At 45.0% G+C, this 21,971-nt stretch overlaps 4 protein-coding genes across 5 annotated transcripts; 1 reads left to right on the plus strand and 3 right to left on the minus strand.

The window, feature by feature from the left end:
• Positions 1–2,179: 2,179 nt before the first annotated feature.
• siglec15l (sialic acid binding Ig-like lectin 15, like) lies at positions 2,180–5,442 on the minus strand. Its single transcript, XM_051076384.1, has 4 exons — positions 4,370–5,442; positions 3,693–4,013; positions 3,507–3,548; positions 2,180–2,652 (listed from the first exon to the last, which is right to left on the minus strand). The coding sequence occupies exons 1-4, from the start codon at positions 4,716–4,718 to the stop codon at positions 2,570–2,572; spliced, it is 795 nt and encodes a 264-aa protein (XP_050932341.1). The 5' UTR covers positions 4,719–5,442; the 3' UTR covers positions 2,180–2,569.
• A 100-nt stretch (positions 5,443–5,542) lies between these two features.
• Positions 5,543–9,093, minus strand: LOC127139011 (sialic acid-binding Ig-like lectin 15). The gene is made up of 7 exons (XM_051075943.1): positions 8,935–9,093; positions 7,863–8,234; positions 7,384–7,764; positions 6,994–7,035; positions 6,572–6,658; positions 5,865–5,912; positions 5,543–5,781 (listed from the first exon to the last, which is right to left on the minus strand). Exons 1-7 carry the CDS (start codon positions 8,984–8,986, stop codon positions 5,753–5,755), a joined length of 1,011 nt encoding a protein of 336 aa, XP_050931900.1. The 5' UTR covers positions 8,987–9,093; the 3' UTR covers positions 5,543–5,752.
• Positions 9,094–9,715: 622 nt separating this feature from the next.
• Positions 9,716–12,427, plus strand: si:dkey-11p23.7 (V-set and Ig domain-containing protein). Its single transcript, XM_018674069.2, has 3 exons — positions 9,716–9,860; positions 10,396–10,785; positions 11,129–12,427. Exons 1-3 carry the CDS (start codon positions 9,806–9,808, stop codon positions 11,551–11,553), a joined length of 870 nt encoding a protein of 289 aa, XP_018529585.1. The 5' UTR covers positions 9,716–9,805; the 3' UTR covers positions 11,554–12,427.
• Positions 12,428–12,695: 268 nt separating this feature from the next.
• Positions 12,696–16,453, minus strand: LOC108881844 (macrophage mannose receptor 1). Of its 2 annotated transcripts, XM_018674032.2 has the most exons (3): positions 16,346–16,453; positions 14,349–15,480; positions 12,696–13,758 (listed from the first exon to the last, which is right to left on the minus strand). In XM_018674032.2, exons 2-3 carry the CDS (start codon positions 14,683–14,685, stop codon positions 13,352–13,354), a joined length of 744 nt encoding a protein of 247 aa, XP_018529548.1. In that variant the 5' UTR covers positions 14,686–15,480; positions 16,346–16,453; the 3' UTR covers positions 12,696–13,351. The 2 variants fall into 2 exon arrangements, with proteins under 2 accessions (XP_018529548.1, XP_018529547.1); XM_018674031.2 differs by lacking the exon at positions 12,696–13,758 and having other exon boundaries at positions 14,703–15,480.
• Between the last annotated feature and the right edge of the window lie 5,518 nt (positions 16,454–21,971).

A 21,971-nucleotide genomic window follows, 5' to 3' on the forward strand; every position in this document is an offset into this window, starting at 1 on the left:
TAGTCACTTCTTATATTTAGATTTTTCAGCCTTCAGCTCAGAGACGTCTCCATCCAGCAGCAAAGATTGTAACAGCTTCAGATTACTGTGTTTTCAGAGCTTCATCAGCTGCTGACGCTTTTAAAGGATGAGATGGTTTTATTCAGCCTCCGTCTGTATTTCACCTGATCATCGATCTACGTTACAAGTCCAGGTTCAGAACCTTCAGTGTTTGTGTTTCCTTCATCAGTTTCCCTCTGTGTCGAGCTGACCGATCATCAGTCCTTCATCTGTCGCCGTCTCCTCCATCCAGGACCGTGGTTCAGGTCTGAGCCTCCACAGAGACCCAGCGAGTCTCCGGCTCAGGATCTGGATCGGCCTCCTGAATTTTTGACTAATATGATCTCACAGCTCATCAATAATTTAAAGTGCAGCCTCAGTAACATTAAACCTGGAGGAGAGAGGGGGAAAAACAGAGAGGAGGGCAAACTGCAGCAGGACCTGCACCCTGAGGGACCAGAGGACCCTGAGGATCCAGATTCACCTGTACCTGCAGTGTAACACAGCACAGACAGAGAAGCTCAGCTTGAGAACAGCTGAGGATAAACATCACCTGTCACCTGTCCAGGTAAGTTTATCAGACTCATCACTGAGGCTGGAAACCTGTCGCTGAGATCTGCAGCAACAAGAGGCCAAGACTCACACAGAGGTCAGAGGTCAGAGGTCGGAGTGTAGAGTGTAGACCGGATTAGACGGAGACGGACTTTGTTTTTCGGTTTGAAAGTTAAATAGAGGTGAGACAGTCGTCAGAGCTGTAAAAACAAACAGGGAACAGTGTTTGTTTTCTCTGTCAGACACTTGATGCTTCAGTTTGGAACAAACCAGCTTCTGAAAACCTGGCGGGGTCTCGTCTTCACACCTCGGGCACGCAGGCCGCTGACGTGATGAACACACTCAGGTTGTCAGTCTGTAGAGTTTGTTGTTTTTGCTCGAGCAGCAGCAGAAAGGAGGAAACTCTCCTGACGAGCAGAGACGCTCTTATTTCTTCTGCAGTTTGACCCGTTACCATGGAGACGTAACAACAGATGTTTCACATTTTCAACCACATCCTGTGGCCACAAAGTGGTTAAACACACACCACACACACACAGTCACACACTGAGCAGCAGGAAGTGAAGCTGAAACCTGCAGCAGCTTCTGACCTGAAACCTCTGATCTGGATCGACCTGACCCCAGGACCTGCAGGGAGGTTAGATCCCTCCTCGCTGTGTGTGTGTGTGTGTGTGTGGTGTTCAGGTCCAGGTTTCAGGTGTGTGACACTCAGGTGAACGAGCCGCAGTGAAAGCCTCAGCTGCACCGCAGGGCGGCCGCCGCTCTCACCAAACCACAGGAGGTTTCTGGGGTTTTTTATGAGCAGGTTCACAGAGAACATCAGAGAGAGACAGAGCTCCTGTCCTCAGGTACAGACGATCTGATTGGCTGAGACAGAAACAGGGTCAGGGTTAGAACTGGAACAGTTTTATCAGCAGTCTGCTCTGGGTTTATAGCTAGCATCATCTCTCAGCAGCTACAATCTGTGGATGTACGCCTCCTTTTCATTGTTGTCAGCATCAGTACAGTTTTGTGTTCAGTCGCGTCTGACGCCCCCTGCTGGAGGAAGGTAAACACAGCAGCTGAACTGAGGCTGTGACGAGATAAACGAACACGTCTGCAGCTGCAGGTCCTGTCCTGAGGGTTTCAGCCAATACCGTCTCATTTTTAATCAGCTGTTTCAATAAAGGGTCAGAACGAGTTCTAACGAGGCAGAACTGATGATTAACTGAGAGAAAAAACATTTCTCTCTCCAGTACTTTACACTAACTCTCATTTTAACTGATGTTTAAAGTCTTACACAGCATTCAGAAAGTATTCAGACCCCTCCACTTTTCACATTCTGTTTTGTTGCAGCCTTAGAACTTCAGGATTTAGAAAGACACACACCAAAAACCAAAGACATGAGGTGGAAGAAGAGTCAAAGGAAAATATTAACAACATAAGATGAGAGCAGAAATATTCTAATATCATCTGATCTGGTTGTTGATGAATCAGAGATAAAGAGGCTGATCTCTCCTGTTCAGATCAGTCTGATCAGTCTGATCGATCATCTGTTGGTAAGATGGTGAATTCACACACACACACACATGAAACAGTTCTTCATAATTTATTGATGTTTATATCACATTTGTATCTGCACTTCAGCTCTGTGTAACAAGAACTCAATTAAAATGACTGAGACCCATGGATGGATTAGTGAACAGGCCCAGAAAAAAAAACACAGACAGAAAACATGAGTGGAAACTAATTATAATAATGAAAAAATTAAAACAAAAAGTCTGAGGTGTAAAAGCAGTTGTGTGGATAAAAACTACAGCTTCCTGTAGCTCCTGTTATTATCTTTTTTCTCTTCTTTAAAAAAGAGAAACAGGTGAAAGTCTGGAGGAGGAGGAAACCTAACATAACTAACGTCTTTCACTCAGAGACCACACTGAGCACATGATGTAACTTGATTTCTGTTTGATAAACTGAGAGCACTCACAGGAAGTGGAGCTGGTCACACTGAGCGCAGGGAGTGAGCCACCTGAAGCTCCACGTCGCCACCAGCAGGAGAGGAGGAGCGCTGCAGGCGATCATTCACTTCAGACACGACATGAAAACAGAAAACATCTGAGTGAGCTCACTCACACTGTGGATAAATAACGTTAGAGAGCATAGAACAACATCCATGTTTTCAAATATCTTTCTCTGACCAACAATTCAAACCCAGAAATACTCATTAATCAGAAAAACGATAAAAAGCTATAAATAATACTGATTGATCTGACGAGCCCTGGGAGAATTCAGATACTTCACCTGAGTAAAAGTACACCTACAACAATGTAAAAACCTCACTTTCAATGTCTTACTCTAGTAAAAGTATTATCAGCTTCATGTACTTCAAGTAGCAGAAGTAAAGGTACTCATTTAAATATACAACAAGAAATATTAACAGTCACTTCATACAGAGGCTCTGGCCCAGGGGTCGGGGGGGTCAGGGGGGGTCGGGGGGTCGGGGGGTCGGGGGTGATGCGGTTTGTAACTTTAACTACAGAGAGTTTGTTTGTGACTCTGTTGATCGTATGAAGTCTTGAGAAAACAACATGGATGAATTAGAGTTTGGAGTTGGTGTCATTTCTTTTTAGAACAAACTGAAATAACAACGATGGTGAAATATCAGATGGTTTATCAGACAAAACTAAACCACTTGTTCCTCTTTTAAAAGAATTTGGTCCATAAAAGGGAAGACATAAAGGTTGTTTTGTATTTTATGAGCAGTGAAATGTAAAGAGGTTTCACCCCCTCTCACACAGTGGGTTAAAGGATTACTCCAGGAAGAAGTAATCAGATACTTTACTGCAGTAAAAGTACCACACAGTAACACAGACACACTGACAGATGGAGGCAGTGGTATTCCAGCAGCTCCTGTTTGTTGTTTTGGTGTTTTCACTTACTTGTACCAACATTCTCACAGACAGGATCAGGACTGGCTCCAGCTGCAGGGACAGGAGAAAGAAACAGTTAATAAACTGAGTCATGACATTCGTTTTCAGTAAAACACACAGGATCTCTGCACGTTCAGGACGTAACACTGGAGAACGGGGGTGTATGTCTCACAGACCATCAGAGCAGCAGCTCACCTCTCCTGTTTCTGAGGCAGTAAACGATGACTCCTGCAGAGATCAGCAGCAGCACTGTGACGAGGCCTCGTACAATCAGTGGTGTTTTCACCACAACACTGTTACTGGGTGGATACGTCCTCTCTGCTTCACCCAGCTTGCTCTCCACCCTGCAGGTCAACACCTCCTCCTCTGAGTACGGCACAGAGCTGGTCACTCGGTACAGACCAGTCTGAGTGGTCATCACCTGGTTTTCCATCATTTTCCTGGAGACCAACAGCCAGACGAGTTTAGGCAGTGGGTTACCCTCCACCTCACACTGCAGCCTGCGGGTGGTGTTGCCTGAGTCAGAGGGAGTCTGCCACCACAGAGAGGCTCAGGATCTGTGGTTCACCTGCAAATAAAACATCACAATATGTGAAATGAATCTACTGATTGTCTTTGACAAACAGCACATTTCTGACCAAAGCGCTAAAAAGGTACACAGAATTCTGTATAAAACGTGTTGTCAAAAGGATCTAGTGTAGCCCCACTCCACACACAACGTTCACAAAGGCTGAGCGTATGTTAAACATATTTCCAATGCAGCAATTAACATCACATTTTGACCAGATATTGGTGTTAACTCAATAAAACTACACAGGAAGAAATCATAACATTTCAATGCATAAAAAAGTTAACTCTCAGGACTCTCTCACCTTTTACATGAAGCTGTATCTTTTTTTCCCTATAATCCCTCTGCCTGTCCAGCTCCACTCTGCAGACGTATTCATTGTTATCACTCAGCTGTACCTCCCTGATGAGGAGGGACAGCTCCCCTCGCCGAGGATCTCCATGCAGAGAATGTTTTAATCCAGGGAATGAACAGTTAGTGGGTCTTTCCATCGACTCATTTCTAACTGAACAGCTGAAGAACACAGAATCTGGTGCTCTGGCCCATTTCACAGTGATCGTCCCTGAATAGCTCTGTTGTTGGGGATGAGTGAAGGAGCAGTTGAGGACGGCGTCTTCTCCTCTGGAGACAGTGACCTCTGGAGAGACCACCATGTTCCAAGAAGCTAAGGACCCTGGAGAGGACGATCACTGTCATGTTAGGAGATATTTCAATCATTTCATCCTTTACCTCAAAGCCTTGTTTGTTTGAACAGATAACAGCTTCAAACTGACGTCGCTGCTCTCCTTGGTGTAATAAAGGTTCTTACCTGTGATGATCACAGACACAATCAGAAGGAAACACTGAGTCTGCTGCCACATCCTCAGCACCAGCACAAATATAAAGAAAGTAGAGACAAGCAGCGAGACTTCTGACTAAAACAGACTTCATCTGAAACACTATATTTAACCCTTCAGGAGGTGAAATCATATGTGACTCGATATCTCTCGGAAGTCTGATAAAGAAAAAAAGGAAGTCTTTGAAAGAGGCCTATAGTGGTACAGAAATTTGCTGGGCCTGATTCCAGCAGTTTAAGCTGCTGATTATTGTTGAGTCCTACTCAGAAGAGTGGATTTCCAACTCAAAGTCGGAGCAACCCAACCGACCCCATGATGGTAAACAGACTTGTGTTCTTGTCGTATCGACCACTCAAAGCACTTTTACACTACACATCACATTCAACAAAGATACTTCGGCATGGACTGGAGAAGTTGGGGATCGAACCGCTGACCTTCCAATCAGTGGGCGACCCGTGAACACTCCTGAGCCACGTGAACACTCTGCTAATGTTCCTGTTCCAGCTCAGTCAGACACATAGTACTGTTCAGTTTCTATCTGTGGACATTCCCTCTTAGATTCACCTGCAGTCAGCTCATGTTTGAGTCGACAGGAGAAATGTTGGAGATAAAAGTCATTAAGAGGAAAGATCAGTGAAGAGCAGGTTCAGGATTGGATCTTTAATAAAGTGACAGAAGAACAAGATCAATACAGAAACAGATGAAACAAACCTTTAAAACTATGAACAGACAGATATCACATTATGTTGGTTTCACATTGAAGGGACAGAACACACACACACACACACAGGTGTACATCAGATTATCCTCAGTGTTTCTCCATGGATGGTTGAAGGTGGAGTTTTCATACCTCACTCCCTCACAGGAGAGTACAGCACACCTGAAATAACATCACAGTTTAAACAGCTGAAGGATTCAGGACCAGAGCCACCTGCTCACCTCTGTCAGGTGTGTTGGACTCACCTGGCTCCTCGTGTTGCTGAGTGGAGTTTATGACATGAAGAGGTGGAGCTGAAAAGAAGAAAAACATCTCAGATGACGAGAGAACAACACAGACACACTAACAGATGGAGGCAGTGGTATTCAACCAGCTCCTGGTTAAATCCCTGTTTTTCTCTATGGAGTCTGGTAGAGAGATATAGATCTGTGTCTGGATCTTCCTCTTTAATAAAAAGCTCTGTCTCTGTAGGAATCCTGTCATGTTGTCAGACACTGACAAGAACAATAAATCATTATTCACTGAACATTTTTTATCTGTTTCAAATGAACCTTAAAGGGATAGTTTGAGTGTTTTTCCTCTTATTACTGTGGGAGTGGACAGATCTGACTCATTTACACAAATGTGTTTATAATTACTGCAACAATCCAACACACTGACAGATACTGTGCAGAGTATTCTGCAGCAGGTGGTGTTGAAGACAATAACGCTGGTTCTGTGAAGAGAACCACCTGAGAGCTTTGGAGCTGGACTCACTCTGACAGCCCTACACTTTAAAATAAATCTGTTGCTCTGTCTGTGAGGTGGTAAAACTAGTGTTTTTCCTTGTGAATGACATGGATCCACTAAGTAGACAATCTGGCCCAGTGGGTTTAGAAAGGAGAAAAAGTTAATTTTGTCTGTTGGACAGTTTGAAACCTCCAGGTTCAGGTGGGACGTTAAGAAGACTCACAGCTGTTGGTCAGGGAGATGGTCGAATAAACCAGCTGGATCTCAGCGTCGGCCGGAGAGTCGGACGCTCGCACTCGATGATTCTCCACTTCAGACACATGAAAACACAGGAGCACACCAGGTTTTAATGTTCTCATCTGCTCAGGTTCAGAGTCGTCGTGATGACTTCATGCTAACGTCCTCCAGCTCAGTGCAAACATAAACTTTTCAGATTAAAAACTGAAGGAGACGTTTGATGTTGGAGCTCCGTCTTTTTTCTCTGTGTTCCCTGTTTATTCAGTTTTTATTTCCTCACTTTGTGACGCCTCTCTCATTCTACTCTTAAATGATCGAACTACACTACACATACACAAACTGCTGGGATTCAAATTAAACTCAACAACTGAAAGAAGAGACAAACATAAACCAGGTTGATCCACTCACCGACGTCAGCGTTCCCATAAACAGGAGAGGCGTCGTCTGGACCTGAGGAGAAACCAGATTAACATCAGGTATGAAACACAGAAGCATTAGCAGAGAAGGGCTGGTTTAAACACTGGGAGCAGATGAGGGACGAGGGACAGGTGTGTGGGGAAGTTCCAGTGACTGGAAAATGGTAAACAGGTGAGCAGGTGGATGAGGAAACAGGACGAGAGTCTGGGGACACCTGGTGGCAGGATAGAGGTATTAATTATTACTGAGAGCATTGGGTTTCTCAGCATCTAACGAGCCATCGGCAAAAGCTGGTCATCGCCTATAAATGTTGATAAATCAGTTCAGAGATCAAAGTTATTAACCAGGAATAAATCCATTGATACAGCTGATAAAGCTCACCTATCCTCTTTCTGAGGCAGTAAACGATGACTCCTGCAGAGATCAGCAGCAGCAGCGGCACCAGAACACCACAAATTACCGGTGCTATCGTTTTACTGGGTTGTATTGTTTTACTGGGTGGATACGTCCTCTCTGCTTCACCCAGCTCGCTCTCCACCCTGCAGGTCAACACCTCCTCCTCTGAGTACGGCACAGAGCTGGTCACTCGGTACAGAGCAGTCTGAGTGGTCATCACCTGGTTTTCCATCATTTTCCTGGAGACCAACAGCCAGACGAGTTTAGGCAGTGGGTTACCCTCCACCTCACACTGCAGCCTGCGGGTGGTGTTGCCTGAGTCAGAGGGAGTCTCCACCACAGAGAGGCTCAGGATCTGTGGTTCACCTGCAAATAAAACATCACAATATGTGAAAGGACTGAGAAGCTATCTGTAAATCATGAACCCTGAAACACCAGCTCTTTCACTCTCAGGACTCTCTCACCTTTTACATGAAGCTGTATCTTTTTTTCCCTATAATCCCTCTGCCTGTCCAGCTCCACTCTGCAGACGTATTCACCGTTATCACTCAGCTGTACCTCCCTGATGAGGAGGGACAGCTCCCCTCGCCGAGGATCTCCATGCAGAGAATGTTTTAATCCAGGGAATGAACAGTTAGTGGGTCCTTCCATCGACTCATTTCTAACTGAACAGCTGAAGAACACAGAATCTGGTGCTCTGGCCCATTTCACAGTGATCGTCCCTGAATAGCTCTGTTGTTGGGGATGAGTGAAGGAGCAGTTGAGGACGGCGTCTTCTCCTCTGGAGACAGTGACCTCTGGAGAGACCACCATGTTCCAAGAAGCTGAGAGAGACCCTGGAGAGGACGATCCCATCAGTTAATGAGAGTCATGATTGGGGTGGGGATGATTAGAAAAGATATCGACTGTATCTGTATCATGCTCTGTACTAACTCTCCTGTTTTATAGTGTCTAAAGTCAACAGCTACGACCCAGAGACCAAACCAGTCCACGGTCTCAAAGACCAAAGAGAGACCACGAATTCATCAAACAGGGTCAGAAGTTCTGAGGCTTCTGAAGAGGACATTTGGTGGAAATGACCTGAGCTGTGGTGTGATGGCAGTTATGCAGCTTTTACTTCTTTTTTTGGCAGCAACAACAGAATCGCCCCCCCCCCCCCCCCCCCCCCCCCCACCATCAACCAGTCAACTCACACAGCTGGAGTAAAGGGAAATAAGACGCATTTTTAGAAATTTGGTTCAAATTCATGCTTCCTTTTGGATGGAAAGATGAAATGATGAACTATTCTGACAGACAGACTTCACTTTGGTGATCTACCATCACATTTCAGGTTGTTTGTACAAACCTTTCAGTTCTCTTTCTAAAATCCTGATTGTTGTACTGACACTCTGTTTCCTCTAAAGTAAAACCTTCTGACAAAAACCCTTCTAGAGCCACAACATAACAGAGACGGCCTTTTATTAAACACTAACATCAGATGTTACAGCTTCAGCCGTGTGGTCCAGTCCTACCTGAACACAGAATACAGGGTCTTACCTGTGATGATCACAGACAGAATAAGAAAGAAAGATGGAGTCTGCTGCCACATCCTCAGGTTTTTCAGATAGAAGTGGCACCAAATCAAGAGAAGGCAAGTTTTCAAACCCTCTGACTAAAGTAGAAATAGAGGAAGTTTTGTGTAAGTGTAATGAAACGCAGTATTTCCTGCCCGTTTCAAAGAAATAGAAGTGTGAGTGGGTTTGACAGAAACCACACAGGCTGGCCAGCTGTTGGTTTCTGATAATCCTCTGTGGCTTCGTCACAACCGCCGACTCCTTTCACTCTGTCATTGATTCACTGTTATATCAACTTATTGATTATAACCAGTTTAAAGTCTGATGTCCTGCTGCTGTCTCATTATTCATCTGTTGTTAGAATCTGACCAAAGTGGAGCGTAAAGTTTGTCCTGAGGGTGGCGCTACAGGAAAGGTCATGGGGTCATTTAAATCTTTAAGGTTTATCAACATGTTGAAGGATAAAGTATGTTTCATCGTAGGTTATTGATCCAGTGTTACACCTGCTTTTAAAAAGGTCCAGGTCATTTTCATTGTCTCCAGGAAGAGAAACTAGCTGCATAAAACACACAACATCCACTCAGTTCCTGTAACAGCAGAGGTGAACAAAACGCTGCATGTTCTATCAGAATGACACATGAAAATGACTTTCAGCATATTCAGCTTCCTTCAGTTGAGATTATTCTGTTGTTTTGTAAAACAGACGACAGAGTTCCTGATAAAAACACACACATGAAGCAAATATAAATAGAGGAATGAGGGAAAAACAGACTGAGCTGTGTCTGGAGGTACTGAGTCACACACACACACACACACACACACAGTCACATTATACCTTCTTCAGTAGTCTCATCATGGACGTCTGTTTGGTCTGCAGCACGTTGAGTCTGCTGTTATCTGCGATCGGAGGTGAGCTCATGACACATTATCTGAATTAGTTTAAGGATGTGATGATTTTCCTGTTAATGTTGATTCTGTTTCTAAAAAAAAAAACTTAACAGACAGACGTCGCCTCCTATTGCAGATACAGAGGGAAAACAGATCTCTGCTGGTCACACAAAATAAGACATTAGACGTCACTTTGGGCATTTTCCACTGTTTTCTAACATTTTTTAGATCAACAACTGATCAATTAACTGTGAATATAATCACCAGATTAATCAACAGTAAAAATAATTGTTAGCTGCAGCCTTGAATGAATGTGGTGTAACAGAAAGCACTGAAGCTGCTCTGAAGCTCAGTGGAAGAAAAACAACAAACTAACTTGACTCTTTATTCTCTGACCTGTCTGTGTGTTGTGAGAGCAGATCGATAAGAGCTATAGTTTTGTTTTTATTAGCATTTAGCATCATGTGTCTAAGTTAGCATGGCATGAGGAGTTGTTGGAAAGCTGATGAAACGGATGAAATGTCAGGTAACCAGTGACACGCCCCCCTCCCACCAGGCCTCGGCTCTGGAGACGACGGCTGGTCCATGAACGTGCAGCCGGAGGTACGAGCCATCGAGGGTTACCCCGTGGTGCTGCCCTGCACCTTCAGCCACCCGCAGCACTCCCAGCATTCCTCTCTGCAGGTGTTGTGGCGTCTGGGCCACGGTCAGGGCGCCTCCGTCCTGTACCGCTGCAACAGCCGGCCCGGGACCCCCACCTGCGAGCCGGGGCCCCAGCAGGACCAGCGCTACAGGCTCGAGGGCAACCCAAGGGAGCACGACCTGTCGCTGCGCATCAACGGCGCCACCCTGCAGGACAGCGGGCGCTACTACTGCAGGGTGGAGGTGCAGGGACGAGAACACATCAGCTTCGAGGACAAGATGGGAACCAGACTGAGAGTGGAGGGTACGGATCTACAGCCCACTGAGGTAGAAAGTCTGGATACCTGCAGGCATGGCTGGATTCACCTCTTACAGGGTCCCAGGGCTAAAATATGTTGTTGGGCCCCCCATTTCCCCAAACACACGATTCAGAAGAAAATAAATTTCTCATTTTTAAATATGAACATTTACTGGTTTCATAGTTTCTGACAGTAAACTCAACATCAGATCTTAAATTTAATAAAAAGACTGCCGAGGGTCTGAAACCTCTGAGCAGTTGCCAGCTTTACCTGGTTAGAAATCCAGCCTTGCCAGCAGGGGGCGACTGTGCCACTTTATTTTACTCATCTGTTTTCCTTCTTCTTCAGCTCCTCCAAAGATCCTGGCTCTGTCAGTGGAGGGCAGCGAGCAGTCTGGCTACAGAGCTCTGTGCCGGGTGCAGGGCTCCCCGCTGCCGGACGTCCAGTGGCTCGGCCCCGACGACCTGCTGGAGGGTTCACCGGTCGGCCCGCTGGCTCAGGGCACGCCGGCTCACTACCACACCGTCAGCCAGCTGAGGGACGTGGAGCCGGGCCAGCAGTACACCTGCAGCGCCTCCAACCCGCTGGGCAAAGAGCAGGCCACCCTGTACGTCCTGCACCCCCGACCCCCGCTGTCTGTGGCCGGGGCGTCGCCTCCCCTCCTGCTCCTCCTGTCGGTGTCTGTGGGGGCAAAGGTCATCCTGCTGGTGGGGGTGGGGGTGTGGATGGTGCAGGGAGGAGCTCTGCAGGGAGTCAGCTGCTGGTGGAAGTAATTTCATATAAAACAACACTGCTCTCCTCTGCAGCTGTAATCAGATCAGTGTTTATGATCCTGTGTAAACTGCTGTAAACACAGAATGAACAACACAGTAAAACACAATGATATAAAATACGTTTCTAACTTCATTTCACCTCCAAAGTCCCTGAACAGAGAAGCTCAGTGTTGGTGACAGAAGCACAGAGCTGCAGACCAGGTAATGACTGTGTCTCTGACTCACCTGAGTTTGTCTTTATCTGCAGCAGCCACAGCTCTGTGGGCTCTTTCAGCCCTGTGTTTCACCTACCTTTTACCTTGTTCTGGCTCCATGCAGACAGAAAGGCCCTGAAACACGACTGGCACCTTAACTGAGCGTTTCTAGTGTCAAAATAAAGCTACGTCTGAATTTACAGTTGACTGGATGCGCTGAGCAGCGCCGGAGAAACACAGGTTTAAACCGTGAAACCACTCTCTTGAATTATCGGGTGTGTTGAACAACTGACACTGAAGGAATCCTCACCTACTAGCAGGCTAAGCTAACGTTAACGGCGGCTCAGCTAACGGTCCTCCAAGCTGCTTCTGACGTCATTTGTGTGCCGAACAGCGCCGGAGGAAACACGAGTTTAAATCGTTAAACAACTCTATTCTGTCTTTTAACTGATTTAAATTATTGGGCGCCTTGGTAAAAAAGTTACTGAACGACTGACAACGAAGGAATCCCAACCTAACAAGTTGACCGCCTACTAACAAGCTAAGCTAACGTTGATGTAGCTGCAGCTAAAGGTCCTCCCACCGGCTTATGACGTCATGGGTGCGCCGAACAGCGCCGGAGAAACACGGGTTTACAACTCGAACAACTCGATTCTTTCTCTGTTTTTACCCGATTTAATTATCGGGAAAAAAAGCACAGTTAGTGGGAGCAGGTCAGTCAGAGTCTCACCAGAGAAATACATCTTCCTCCTCACAGTAGCTCAGACCTTTGCTTTTATTTCTACTGATTGCCATAAAAGATTTTTTTCCTTTAGAGAAACAGTCAAAGTCCCTGCAGGGCCAGGCAGGAACATACGCCACAAAGGCATCACTACAGCTAGTAGGCCATTTGGACACACATAATATCTATCATAACAAACAACAGGAGTCTAGTCTCACACAGTATAATACATTTTAATGGCACAGTCAATAACATCACAGATTAAACTGAGTCAGCTCTTACACATGAACTCAAAGCTATTTTAGATTAAATACACAAAAGTGTTGGATATTCTAATCCTCCAATAAAAAGCTCTGTCTCTGTAGGAATCCTATCCACAATGTTGTCAGACTCTTAGGAATAACAATCTGAGTCTGTCAGTGGTAAAAACAAGGACTTCAGTGGACAGACTTTGACTTGGATAATTGTCCAACGGATTACGTTGCAGAAAAATAGGAAAATAAGGTCCAGGTTTGAAAACACCAGAGTAATCCCTAAAACCTGGTGGTAAATCTTTCAGGAGTTAGTAAATGCACAAAACCCATCAAACTACATGACTACCAAAATATACAGAGGCCCCTGAGCAGTCTGTAGGTTTCTGAACACTACGTCCCTAATCACACCTTTCAGGTTTTTGACAACATTTTTCAGATATCCCATCTTAGATTTAATATTAATTCTCATATTATTGCAAAGCATCTAACCAGTTATTCTAATATTGTGAATAATATCATGTATAAATGGACTAATTTAACTACTTTGGGACATATCACATCTAGTTCAGAGACCTGGGATCACGCCTCATGTTTGGTTTTCTGATGGTGGTTAAACCCTCGTCGCCCTGCTACAGAGGTAAGAGGATGGGATCGCTGTAGCAGACAGGACGGGCAGCCTTACAGCAGTCTTCGTCACTCCACCCAAAGTCCTCATTTTCCAAGCTCATGATGGCACACTGGCCGTCATCCACCATACCAGGCTCCCCTTCCTTCCAGTTGGTGTCGTTGACTGGAGCTTTGTTCAACCAGTACCAGGCCCCGGTCTGGGAGCTGCGACGCATGCCGATCCACACCTCCTGCAGGCTGTCGTCCTTGGCCTCGAACACCTTTCTGGAGATCTGAGCCCCGAGTTGAGCACTGGGCATGCTGACCAGGTCCAGATTCTCACCTCTGCAGTACCTCAGAGATTCACGCCAGCCGTCTGCCACCTCACCGATTTTTAGGACCTCTGGTACCAAGACACAACCCCTGAAATCTGTAGGAGAAATTAGTTCACATGCTGATACCAAACCATTCCATTTCAAAATAAGTCAGATGGAGACATATGAACAGTCAGCAGGAGGCAGCATTTCAACCAACTCCTGGAGCTAATGTTAGCTGAATAAAATCTGCTTGTGACTCTCATTGTTTCAGCAGCAAAAATCAGTAATCGTTGATTTGAAAAGGAGAAGCTACACAAGGACTTATTAAATAATTACCCAGAATTTCAACAGCTACCAAAGTAAACATTAGGAGGGAGCTAGTTTTAATGCTAACACCAACCTTTGTGAGTTAGTCTTAGACCAAAAACTAAATGTTATTTTTCATGAGTTTCTCATGACTTGGTAAACCTCAGTTTGAAGGTGGAGGTCAGGCTGTAAATACACTGTGGCTCATGTTCACAGTCGGTGTATGTGCAAGTCTAAAAAGTCTTTAAGGGGTCCCTGACACCTCAGGTCCCACAGGCCTGTTCAGTAATCTATATGTGGTTCCCGGTCACATGTTTGTTTTTTGTCACTCTTCGACTGGTATGACTGTGAAAAGGTTAAAGGATGCGGCAGACACCCTGATGGTGCAGATCCATACCTGGGGTTTTACTGAGCATGGCGGCTGGGTTCCCAAACACAGCATCTCCCTTGCTTCCCTTAAAGTAGACGGCCATTGTGGAGGAAGTGTGCCAGATGACGACCTTCACCTGCAGCAGCTTAACATCTGTGGAGACATACTCAGTCCCTGTCAGCTCCTTCCACTCAGGACTCTCCAGAGGAAGATTTCCAACACGAACCCCGTCAGTGAAATCCTTGTGGACCACGATCACAGCAAAGCTCTGCGTGTCAGGGATAAGGCCGACCACGAAGCAGGAGCCAAAGTCCATCTCTGGGATTAGAGGGAGGAGGAGACCCGGGCGGTAGAGGAGGGCCATGCCGGCCGCCTCGACCAGCAGTGAGGTTGGGTCAAGGGGCTTTATTTTGTCTGGTAGAAGTAGAAATGTTTCACCGTCAGCATCACCGGCCAGGACGGGGGGAACGAGGAACTTGAGCGTCTCTTCCTTTGGCGGGTGGCAGCATGTTGTGCAGCAGTCCACAGGTACAGTTGAACTGGATGGCACAAGGGTGAAAAAAGAAGACGGCCACCGGCTGGTCGGCTTTCACAGCTTTTAATTCAAGCTCTTTATTTAAGAAGATCTGCATGATTTGCAGCGCTTCAAGTTTAAAGGGTACACCCTGTGCACCTTCAACATTTCCTGTGGTTGCTTTGTTCCCACTGATGATGATGAGCCTGAATGGGTTCCTCTCAGTTACCTCTACAGTGACCTGGTCGGTGGTTCCTTTGATTGTGGGTATCTGCGGGATGAGGTACTCATTGCTCAGTTTGTCAGCAGGTATAAGCAGAGCAGTCTGCATACTGTTGTCTCTGAGGCTGATGGCGTGGACGGTGATGTTGTTTGTGCTGGTAATATAGAGAACAAGGTTTGAGATCTTTTGCTTCCAGATCTCCATTCCTACATTAGGAGTGAACTCCTTGGACTGTCCGGCCATCAGTGTGTCTGTTATGACGTCATAAGTATGCTGTTTGATGGTGATCACTGTGTTATCATGCAAAGCAGTGATCTGGACCTTGTTTTGGGGAAGATCAGGATGATAGTAGGCGATGTTCTCAGGAAAAGCAGCAATGAAATTCCGACCTGAGTTGTCTTGTGGTAGATTGGCAGAGGATTCTGGAAAAGGAAAAAAACTTAAATCCTCAGGAAAACTTTTCAAAAAGGAAAACTGTGACTGAATGAGAACTTTTTCTCACAGCGTCATCGTGAGCCAGTTCGATCATTAACGATTTGGGTCTTTATCGATACCACAATCATTACTTACACAGTCATCCAGTTCATGGTCGTCTTAAGTGCTAAAGTTGAAGGTGAGTGGACTTCTTTTAGGTTTCGCCTCTCACCCGAATTGCATTCAACTTCAGCACTTAAGAATACTTACCATTACGTACAGACCAAAGCTTTGAGTGCTCTGCATGTTCAGCCATTGTAAAGACAAAGTGAGAATGAGGATGTGAGCTTTATTGGATGGTCAATGTAACATAGCCTATAGGCCCGTACAGAACCAGGTCTTGACCCCCATCGCTAGAGAGGACTGAAACTCACTCTGATTTATCCAGGTCTGCATTTGTCTTCTTTATATTAAACATGTCAGTATTATTTCCTCAGGAACCTGCCAGTACTATACTACAGAAATTATAAATGGATTATTGATGATTAATTGATCAGACAATTAACAACATGATGTGACCATTTAACCTTAAACTCTGAGCTTCAGGATCATTGTGATGGATCAGTGTAACAGGCAGAACAGAGCCCTCTGACTGAGTGACAGCCAGCATCTTAAACAGCTGGAGTCAGACCCAGAGAGTTCAGAGTGAAGCTGAACTGTAGGTCAGTTAAAAAGACTCATTAAAATCCAGCGTTCATGTGGATATTTCTGTTTTCTCAGGCTTTGGGGAATAATGAGGCAGTTTCCCATCATTTTACTCACTGAACAACGAGTCAGTCGTTAAGGAAAATAATCTCAGAGAAGTTGTTTTACCTGAGTTCAGTGCTGCTATCAGCAGGACCAGGAGCAGCACAGGACACATGGTGACACCAGGATTACCTCAGATGAGTCAGTTCAAGTTGGAGCCAAAACCTGTAATGATTCGACTGTGATTAAGTCCTCGCAGTCTCAGCTGTGTGATCCCTTTTTATTTTAGCATGAAACTGACGCCACCAGATGGTGCTGTGAAAATCCCCTTCACTTCACTTCTGGGAGTTTTTACAGTCAATTTAACATTTTACAAACCCCAGTTTCAGACTGAGGTCAATATGAGATCCACATTTCAAAACCGTGAACGATAATAACACGAAAAGAACAAAAAGCATTTCTAAAAGTGAAAATAAAGAATCTGACATAATGAGGAACTAATGAGACACTGGATTAATGAGATGACAGTTTCCTCCGTCAACTCTAAGATGTGTTGGATATCTGAGCGAATCACAGTCACGTTCAGTTTCATAAGAAGGAAGATTAAGATGAATTAAATCTGTAAAGATTTTAAAGTCTCGTTTCTTCCTCTGAAGTCGTTCTCTGACCTGCAGCAAACGTTTCAATAAATACAGATGTTCTCGTCTCTGAGGAAAAAACCTGCGTCTCACCTGTTCGTCTGTCGTCTGCAGTTTCCAGAGTCACATCCTTCTCTTCTCCTTCAGACATGGAAACTCACATTTGTCAGTCAAATACGAGGAGATTTGGAAGACGTTTGCATGAGATGTATATCAGTGCTGATGTGGGCGGGCTGAAGGTTTCAGTCAGGAATCTGAAACATGAGGTGGTGTATTTTTGATAGGTTTGTTCTGTCACAGTTAATATGATTCACCATCAGTGGTTATCCTCACAGACTCACTGCCTGTCACTGACACTGTTTGATTTTCCTCAGCTCCTCTGGTTCAGACCTGTTCACTCTCTGCAGGTTGTTGTTTTGTTGTTTTCTGATCTGACCTGGTGTCAGTTTGACTGGCAAATGAGCTGCACAGACACTGAGCTCGTGTTCATGGTCTTTGATTTTATTTCACATTTGAGGAGCATTTTCACACACACACCACACACACACACCACACACACACACACACAAGACAACTAAAGTTAATTTAAGGTCAGTCAGACTTTATTTGTACCTTTCCTCAAAGTTTCACAGTCGACTGATAAGACAGAATAAATACATGTTAGAGTGTCGGAGCGTCAGATTCTCTCTCTGACGTTTTCCATCGGAGGTGGAGGAGAAGTGAAGAGGAGAGGTGGACCTCAGCCCAGGTCTCCTCTCAGACCAGAGGTGGAGCCTCAGACAGGTCCAGCTGCCTCCATGTAGAACTGAACAATAATACATTTATTCAGTCAAGAAGAACAAATGAGACCTTTTCAAACCCCTCAGATTTTTCCTCAACAAACCAGAAGTGAAATGTGAATTTCATTTTCTAACGTGACGTGCTGACATTTTGACATTTTCAGCAAACAGATGTTTGTTTTTCATGTTTTAAAGGAAAACTTTCTCTCAGAGCAGAGTCGGTCGTAAAGTCCATCAGTGACCTGAAGCTACTGTGTTTGTTCAGTTTGAGTCCAGACTAAACTTCAAGCTGAGGACTCTGTCCACCTGTTCTTGTGATTTTCATGTAAAAGACGTATGTGACGACAGGTGGAGGGATTCTATCGGCCATGACGTGCTGTAGGTGTTTACTGTGTCTCTTGTGTCTTTAGTGTTTGGGTTCTTGTCTCATTTTGGTCATCATCGTTTCTCCTTCCTCTCGTGTCTCTGGCGTCCTTGTCTGGTACTTCCTGTTTTGTTTTGAAGTTGAAGTCCTGGTTTGTCTCATGTGCTTTACTTCCTGTTGGTGATCCTCCCTGGTCTGTGTGTCGTCCTGCAGCTGCTCTGAGTGAAGCTCGGTCGATCTTTTTCTCAGGGATTAATCTGCTGAATATTCAAACACTGTCATTCACCTGCAGAAGAAGAAGCTCAGTTCCTGACTTTAAACACAAGATGGCGCCACAGACACAGCCTCATCAGTCTGACTGTGTTTTCCACCTGGACGTCATCAGTTGTATTAATATCATTTCTTATAAAGCTGTGAATGTTTCTGGACAGTGGAGCTTTAAGTTCATGTGCGACAGGTGAATCTTTAACCCTCAGTGATCCATCACCTCAGCAGGGATGTCTGGTTTCCACACACACACACACACACACACACACACACACACACACACACACACACACACACACACAGTAATCCCGCTCACACAGCAGCCCTCCTTTCATTAACTCTGGTTGTTGTAGTTGTGTAACTGTCAGAGCTGTTATCTAACTGACTGTCTGAGCAACACTTTCCAGGAAAATAGGACAGCGCTCAGTTCCAGACCACGATGGACGTTTGTTAGGAAGCGAGGACGTTTTGACACATTTTCAGAAAGTGAGAATATATCTGCATATTTTTAAGAACAGGATGTTTCCAGACGTTTGATTTGATTTGATTTGAAAGTGGAGACATCTGTTGATCTGTTTCAGGGTTAACATTAGAATAAAATCCAGATTACAGTCTGAGGAACGTGGGTCCTCACAAGTATAAGATGTTAAATGAGTGTGTGTGTGATCATTGTCCTTAAACACACTGATCTGAGTATATATATACACACACTGTATACTGACTCTGAGTGTGTGTGTGTGTGTGTGTCAGCTTTAATCTGGCTCTAGATTTCAATTTGCAGGAAGTCTGACATCATGACATCACCGTGCCGCTGTGGCCCCGCCCCCCTGATGACATCACAGATAATGAGGACAGATGCAGACGGAGACAGAGGTTTATTACGCCGCTCGGACTCTCACCAGGCAACAGCAGCAACATGGCAACTTTCGTCTCAGTAAGTGAATCCATCGTCTCAGTCGTTTTATTGTGAAAGGACAGAGTGTGTTTTATTGTGAAGAGCAGGTGAATCAGGTCAGTGTGAAGTCTGAAATGAAGCAGAGGAGGTGAGCGTCAGGAATCAGAGGTGGAAGGAAGGCGCTGGACTAGAAAGTAACTTTACTCTATTACATCAAAATCTGACTCAAGTATCAAAGACAGAAAGTAATCAGTAACAGAGTAACTGAGTACATTCATGTGAGTACTCTTCACTGTATTCAGCCTTCAGGTACTTTACACATTCTGATCAATGATCTAATAAATCATGATGGTGTGTTATCAGAGGTTAAAGTAAAACTTGAACGCATCAATAAGCAGTATAATAATAAAATATATGAGTATACGAGTATTTCTACACTGTGTATTACTTTAATATCTGAGTTCTTCTTCCACCTCTGCTTAGCTGTTCTGTTATTAGTTACAGCTGTAGTTAAATATTTCTTATTTATTGAAACAACCTGTTTATTTCTTGTTTCCTTCTCCTGATGTCAGTGATTAAACAAACCAACATTATTAATAAAACATGTTGGATGTTGAACCATGAGTCTGTGTGCAGCTGGTGTTGGAGGAGGTGGAGGTCTAATTAAAGCAGAAGTAGGTCTGTATCGGTGGCGGGGGCCCCTGGGAGCCGCCCCCGCAGGCAGGGAGCTCGATTTAGATCCGACGCCCTGAAAGACGGAGGCTCCTCTGAGATCTGCTGACAGGAAACTGAGTCCACATCAGTCTGAACATTTACTGTGCACACGAAACATCTGTCCTCATAAAGGACAGTCCGGGTTCAGTCCTCACTCTTAACGTGGACGTTTAATGAAATACCTCCTGAGCTCCGTCCTCTGATTCACACTGGAGGAACACAGGAATATAACGCTTGTCTCAAACAGCTGCATCTGTTGGGGACTATTTTCAGCGGCGGATTAATCCACATTTGTTGCTGTAGTGAGTGTTTGAGGCAGCGGGACGGTGATTCTAAACAATGTATCTCCATGTTTCTCAGTGATTATTCCAACACTGTCTGAGACACTTGAACGCATCATTCAGCTCCAAACTGTCAAACTCAAGCGTCAGTGATGTAAACCATCTGTGTGTGTGTGTGTGTGTGTGTGTGTGTGTGCGCGCGCTCCAGCTGGCGACCTGTCACCACTGTCCCATCGTGTCGTCTCGCCGTGGTCTGGTCTACAGAGACTCTCTGTCGGCTCTGTCCAGGAACCTGAAGGCCCCCGGGGGCCCCCATCAACCCCCAAGTCTCCACAGCAAACACCACTGCAGACTCACCAGGTAACACTGAAGAACTCTTTGATCCATATACTTCTGCCATCAGTAGCTGTAGTACAAGCAGTAGTTGCTGCAGTAGGAGTAATACTAGAAGTTCTAGAAGTACTAGAAGTACTAGCACTGCCGCAATAAACCTTAGTAGTCGTCGCAGTAGAGGAGTGAGAGCAGGAGTAGCAGTAGTACTGATGATGAGTGGGATGGTGCCAGTTTCTCATCCTCAGGAACAATCAATCAAAGAAAAGAACAGTAGTAGTAGCAGTAGTAGTAGTATAGTAGTAGCAGCTGAAGTACTAGTACTACAACAGTACTCTCCCCTCTCCACCTCACAGACCTGACCTCCCAGAATCCATTGCTCTGGCTCGCTCGAAGCCGTCCGGCAGCATGAAGCACCTGGTCCTGGCTCACCTGAGGAAGCTGCTGACGCTGAGCCCCGCCCAGCAGAGACGCCTCCACCTGCCAGTCTGACCTCAGACCAGCTGACGATGACGGGGACGAGCTGGACTGAACTGAGAGCTGCTGGACACCAAAGGGCGCCGCAGGGTTCAGATAGACGGGAGGTGGACTCAGACTGATCCTGAGTCCAGATACAGGTTTAGAGGGACGGGGAAGGCGGAGGACTGAGTTTATTTAGGTAAATACTGTTATTTCCCAAACCTGAACCCCCCTCCAGCATCTTTGGGGTGAACTGGATCCAGAGTCAGACCAGATCAGACCAGATCAGACCTGGACCTCACCGATACAGGAGGTTCAACATCACATTTGGCTGCTGTGGTTGGACGTCCACATACTTTTTAGAAGCTTTAAAATGAAAAGATTTTAACATTTGTTTTGTATTAATTTAATAGATCTTATTGTCTTATTCTAAGAAGGAGGCACTACACTGTAAAAAGAGTCTTTTGTTTTTTATAGTGTTGATAGAAGTAGATAAGATGACTTTCTTTGTAGTTTTAATAATAATAAACAGTATCAGCTGCTGTATCAATGAGTTCTAATCACTGTAATCAGAGGTTCATTAGCAGAGCTGCACTTCCTCCTGCTGCTGTCGTTTCTCTGTCGTTCTTTATCCTCTGCTTTCTAAACTCTTTAGACTCAGTATGTTAAAATCCGACCTCTTCTTGGTTAAATTATTTTAGAAAAGTTAAAGGTTCAGTATTTCTCCATCCAGCAGTTTAAGTTGCTCAGACAGATAGAACATGTTAATCTGTGTTGATAAGCTAAGCTACGCTAGCTATGCTAACTCCACCAGATTCTGTCAGAATGAATCCTGAAATGTTGAACTGCTCCTTTAAGTTTCAGGTGGAAGATGTAAGAAGGTTAAAGAAAACTGGGTTTACTGGAAATGATTTGTCTCTTATTGAACTGATGTTAATAAATATTTCAATTTGGTTCAAACTCCTAAAGCATCATGGGAGTTGTAGTTGTTTTGAGTCGTGTCCCAGTTTGCAGTACTTATTATA

The sequence above is a fragment of the Lates calcarifer genome, linkage group LG15, assembly GCF_001640805.2.
Source record: "Lates calcarifer isolate ASB-BC8 linkage group LG15, TLL_Latcal_v3, whole genome shotgun sequence".
In the NCBI taxonomy this organism is placed as follows: domain Eukaryota; kingdom Metazoa; phylum Chordata; class Actinopteri; family Centropomidae; genus Lates; species Lates calcarifer.

Bases quoted from the DNA above. Each gene is read 5' to 3' on its own strand.
- siglec15l (XM_051076384.1), bottom strand. From the start codon at position 4,718: ATGGTGGTCTCTCCAGAGGTCACTGTCTCCAGAGGAGAAGACGCCGTC. The intron at 4,014-4,369 runs GTGAGAGAGTCC...CCTCTGACTCAG, and splicing joins GATACAGCTTCATGTAAAAG to GCAACACCACCCGCAGGCTG. The intron at 3,549-3,692 runs GTGAGCTGCTGC...CTGTCCCTGCAG, and splicing joins CTGCCTCAGAAACAGGAGAG to CTGGAGCCAGTCCTGATCCT.
- LOC127139011 (XM_051075943.1), bottom strand. From the start codon at position 8,986: ATGTGGCAGCAGACTCCATCTTTCTTTCTTATTCTGTCTGTGATCATC. The intron at 7,036-7,383 runs GTGAGCTTTATC...GTTTCTCCTCAG, and splicing joins CTGCCTCAGAAAGAGGATAG to GTCCAGACGACGCCTCTCCT. The intron at 5,782-5,864 runs GTGAGTCCAACA...ATGTTATTTCAG, and splicing joins TCAGCAACACGAGGAGCCAG to GTGTGCTGTACTCTCCTGTG.
- si:dkey-11p23.7 (XM_018674069.2), top strand. From the start codon at position 9,806: ATGGACGTCTGTTTGGTCTGCAGCACGTTGAGTCTGCTGTTATCTGCG. The intron at 9,861-10,395 runs GTGAGCTCATGA...CCCTCCCACCAG, and splicing joins GCTGTTATCTGCGATCGGAG to GCCTCGGCTCTGGAGACGAC. The intron at 10,786-11,128 runs GTACGGATCTAC...CTTCTTCTTCAG, and splicing joins AACCAGACTGAGAGTGGAGG to CTCCTCCAAAGATCCTGGCT.
- LOC108881844 (XM_018674031.2), bottom strand. From the start codon at position 16,394: ATGTGTCCTGTGCTGCTCCTGGTCCTGCTGATAGCAGCACTGAACTCA. The intron at 15,481-16,345 runs GTAAAACAACTT...TTCCTTTTCCAG, and splicing joins GATAGCAGCACTGAACTCAG to AATCCTCTGCCAATCTACCA.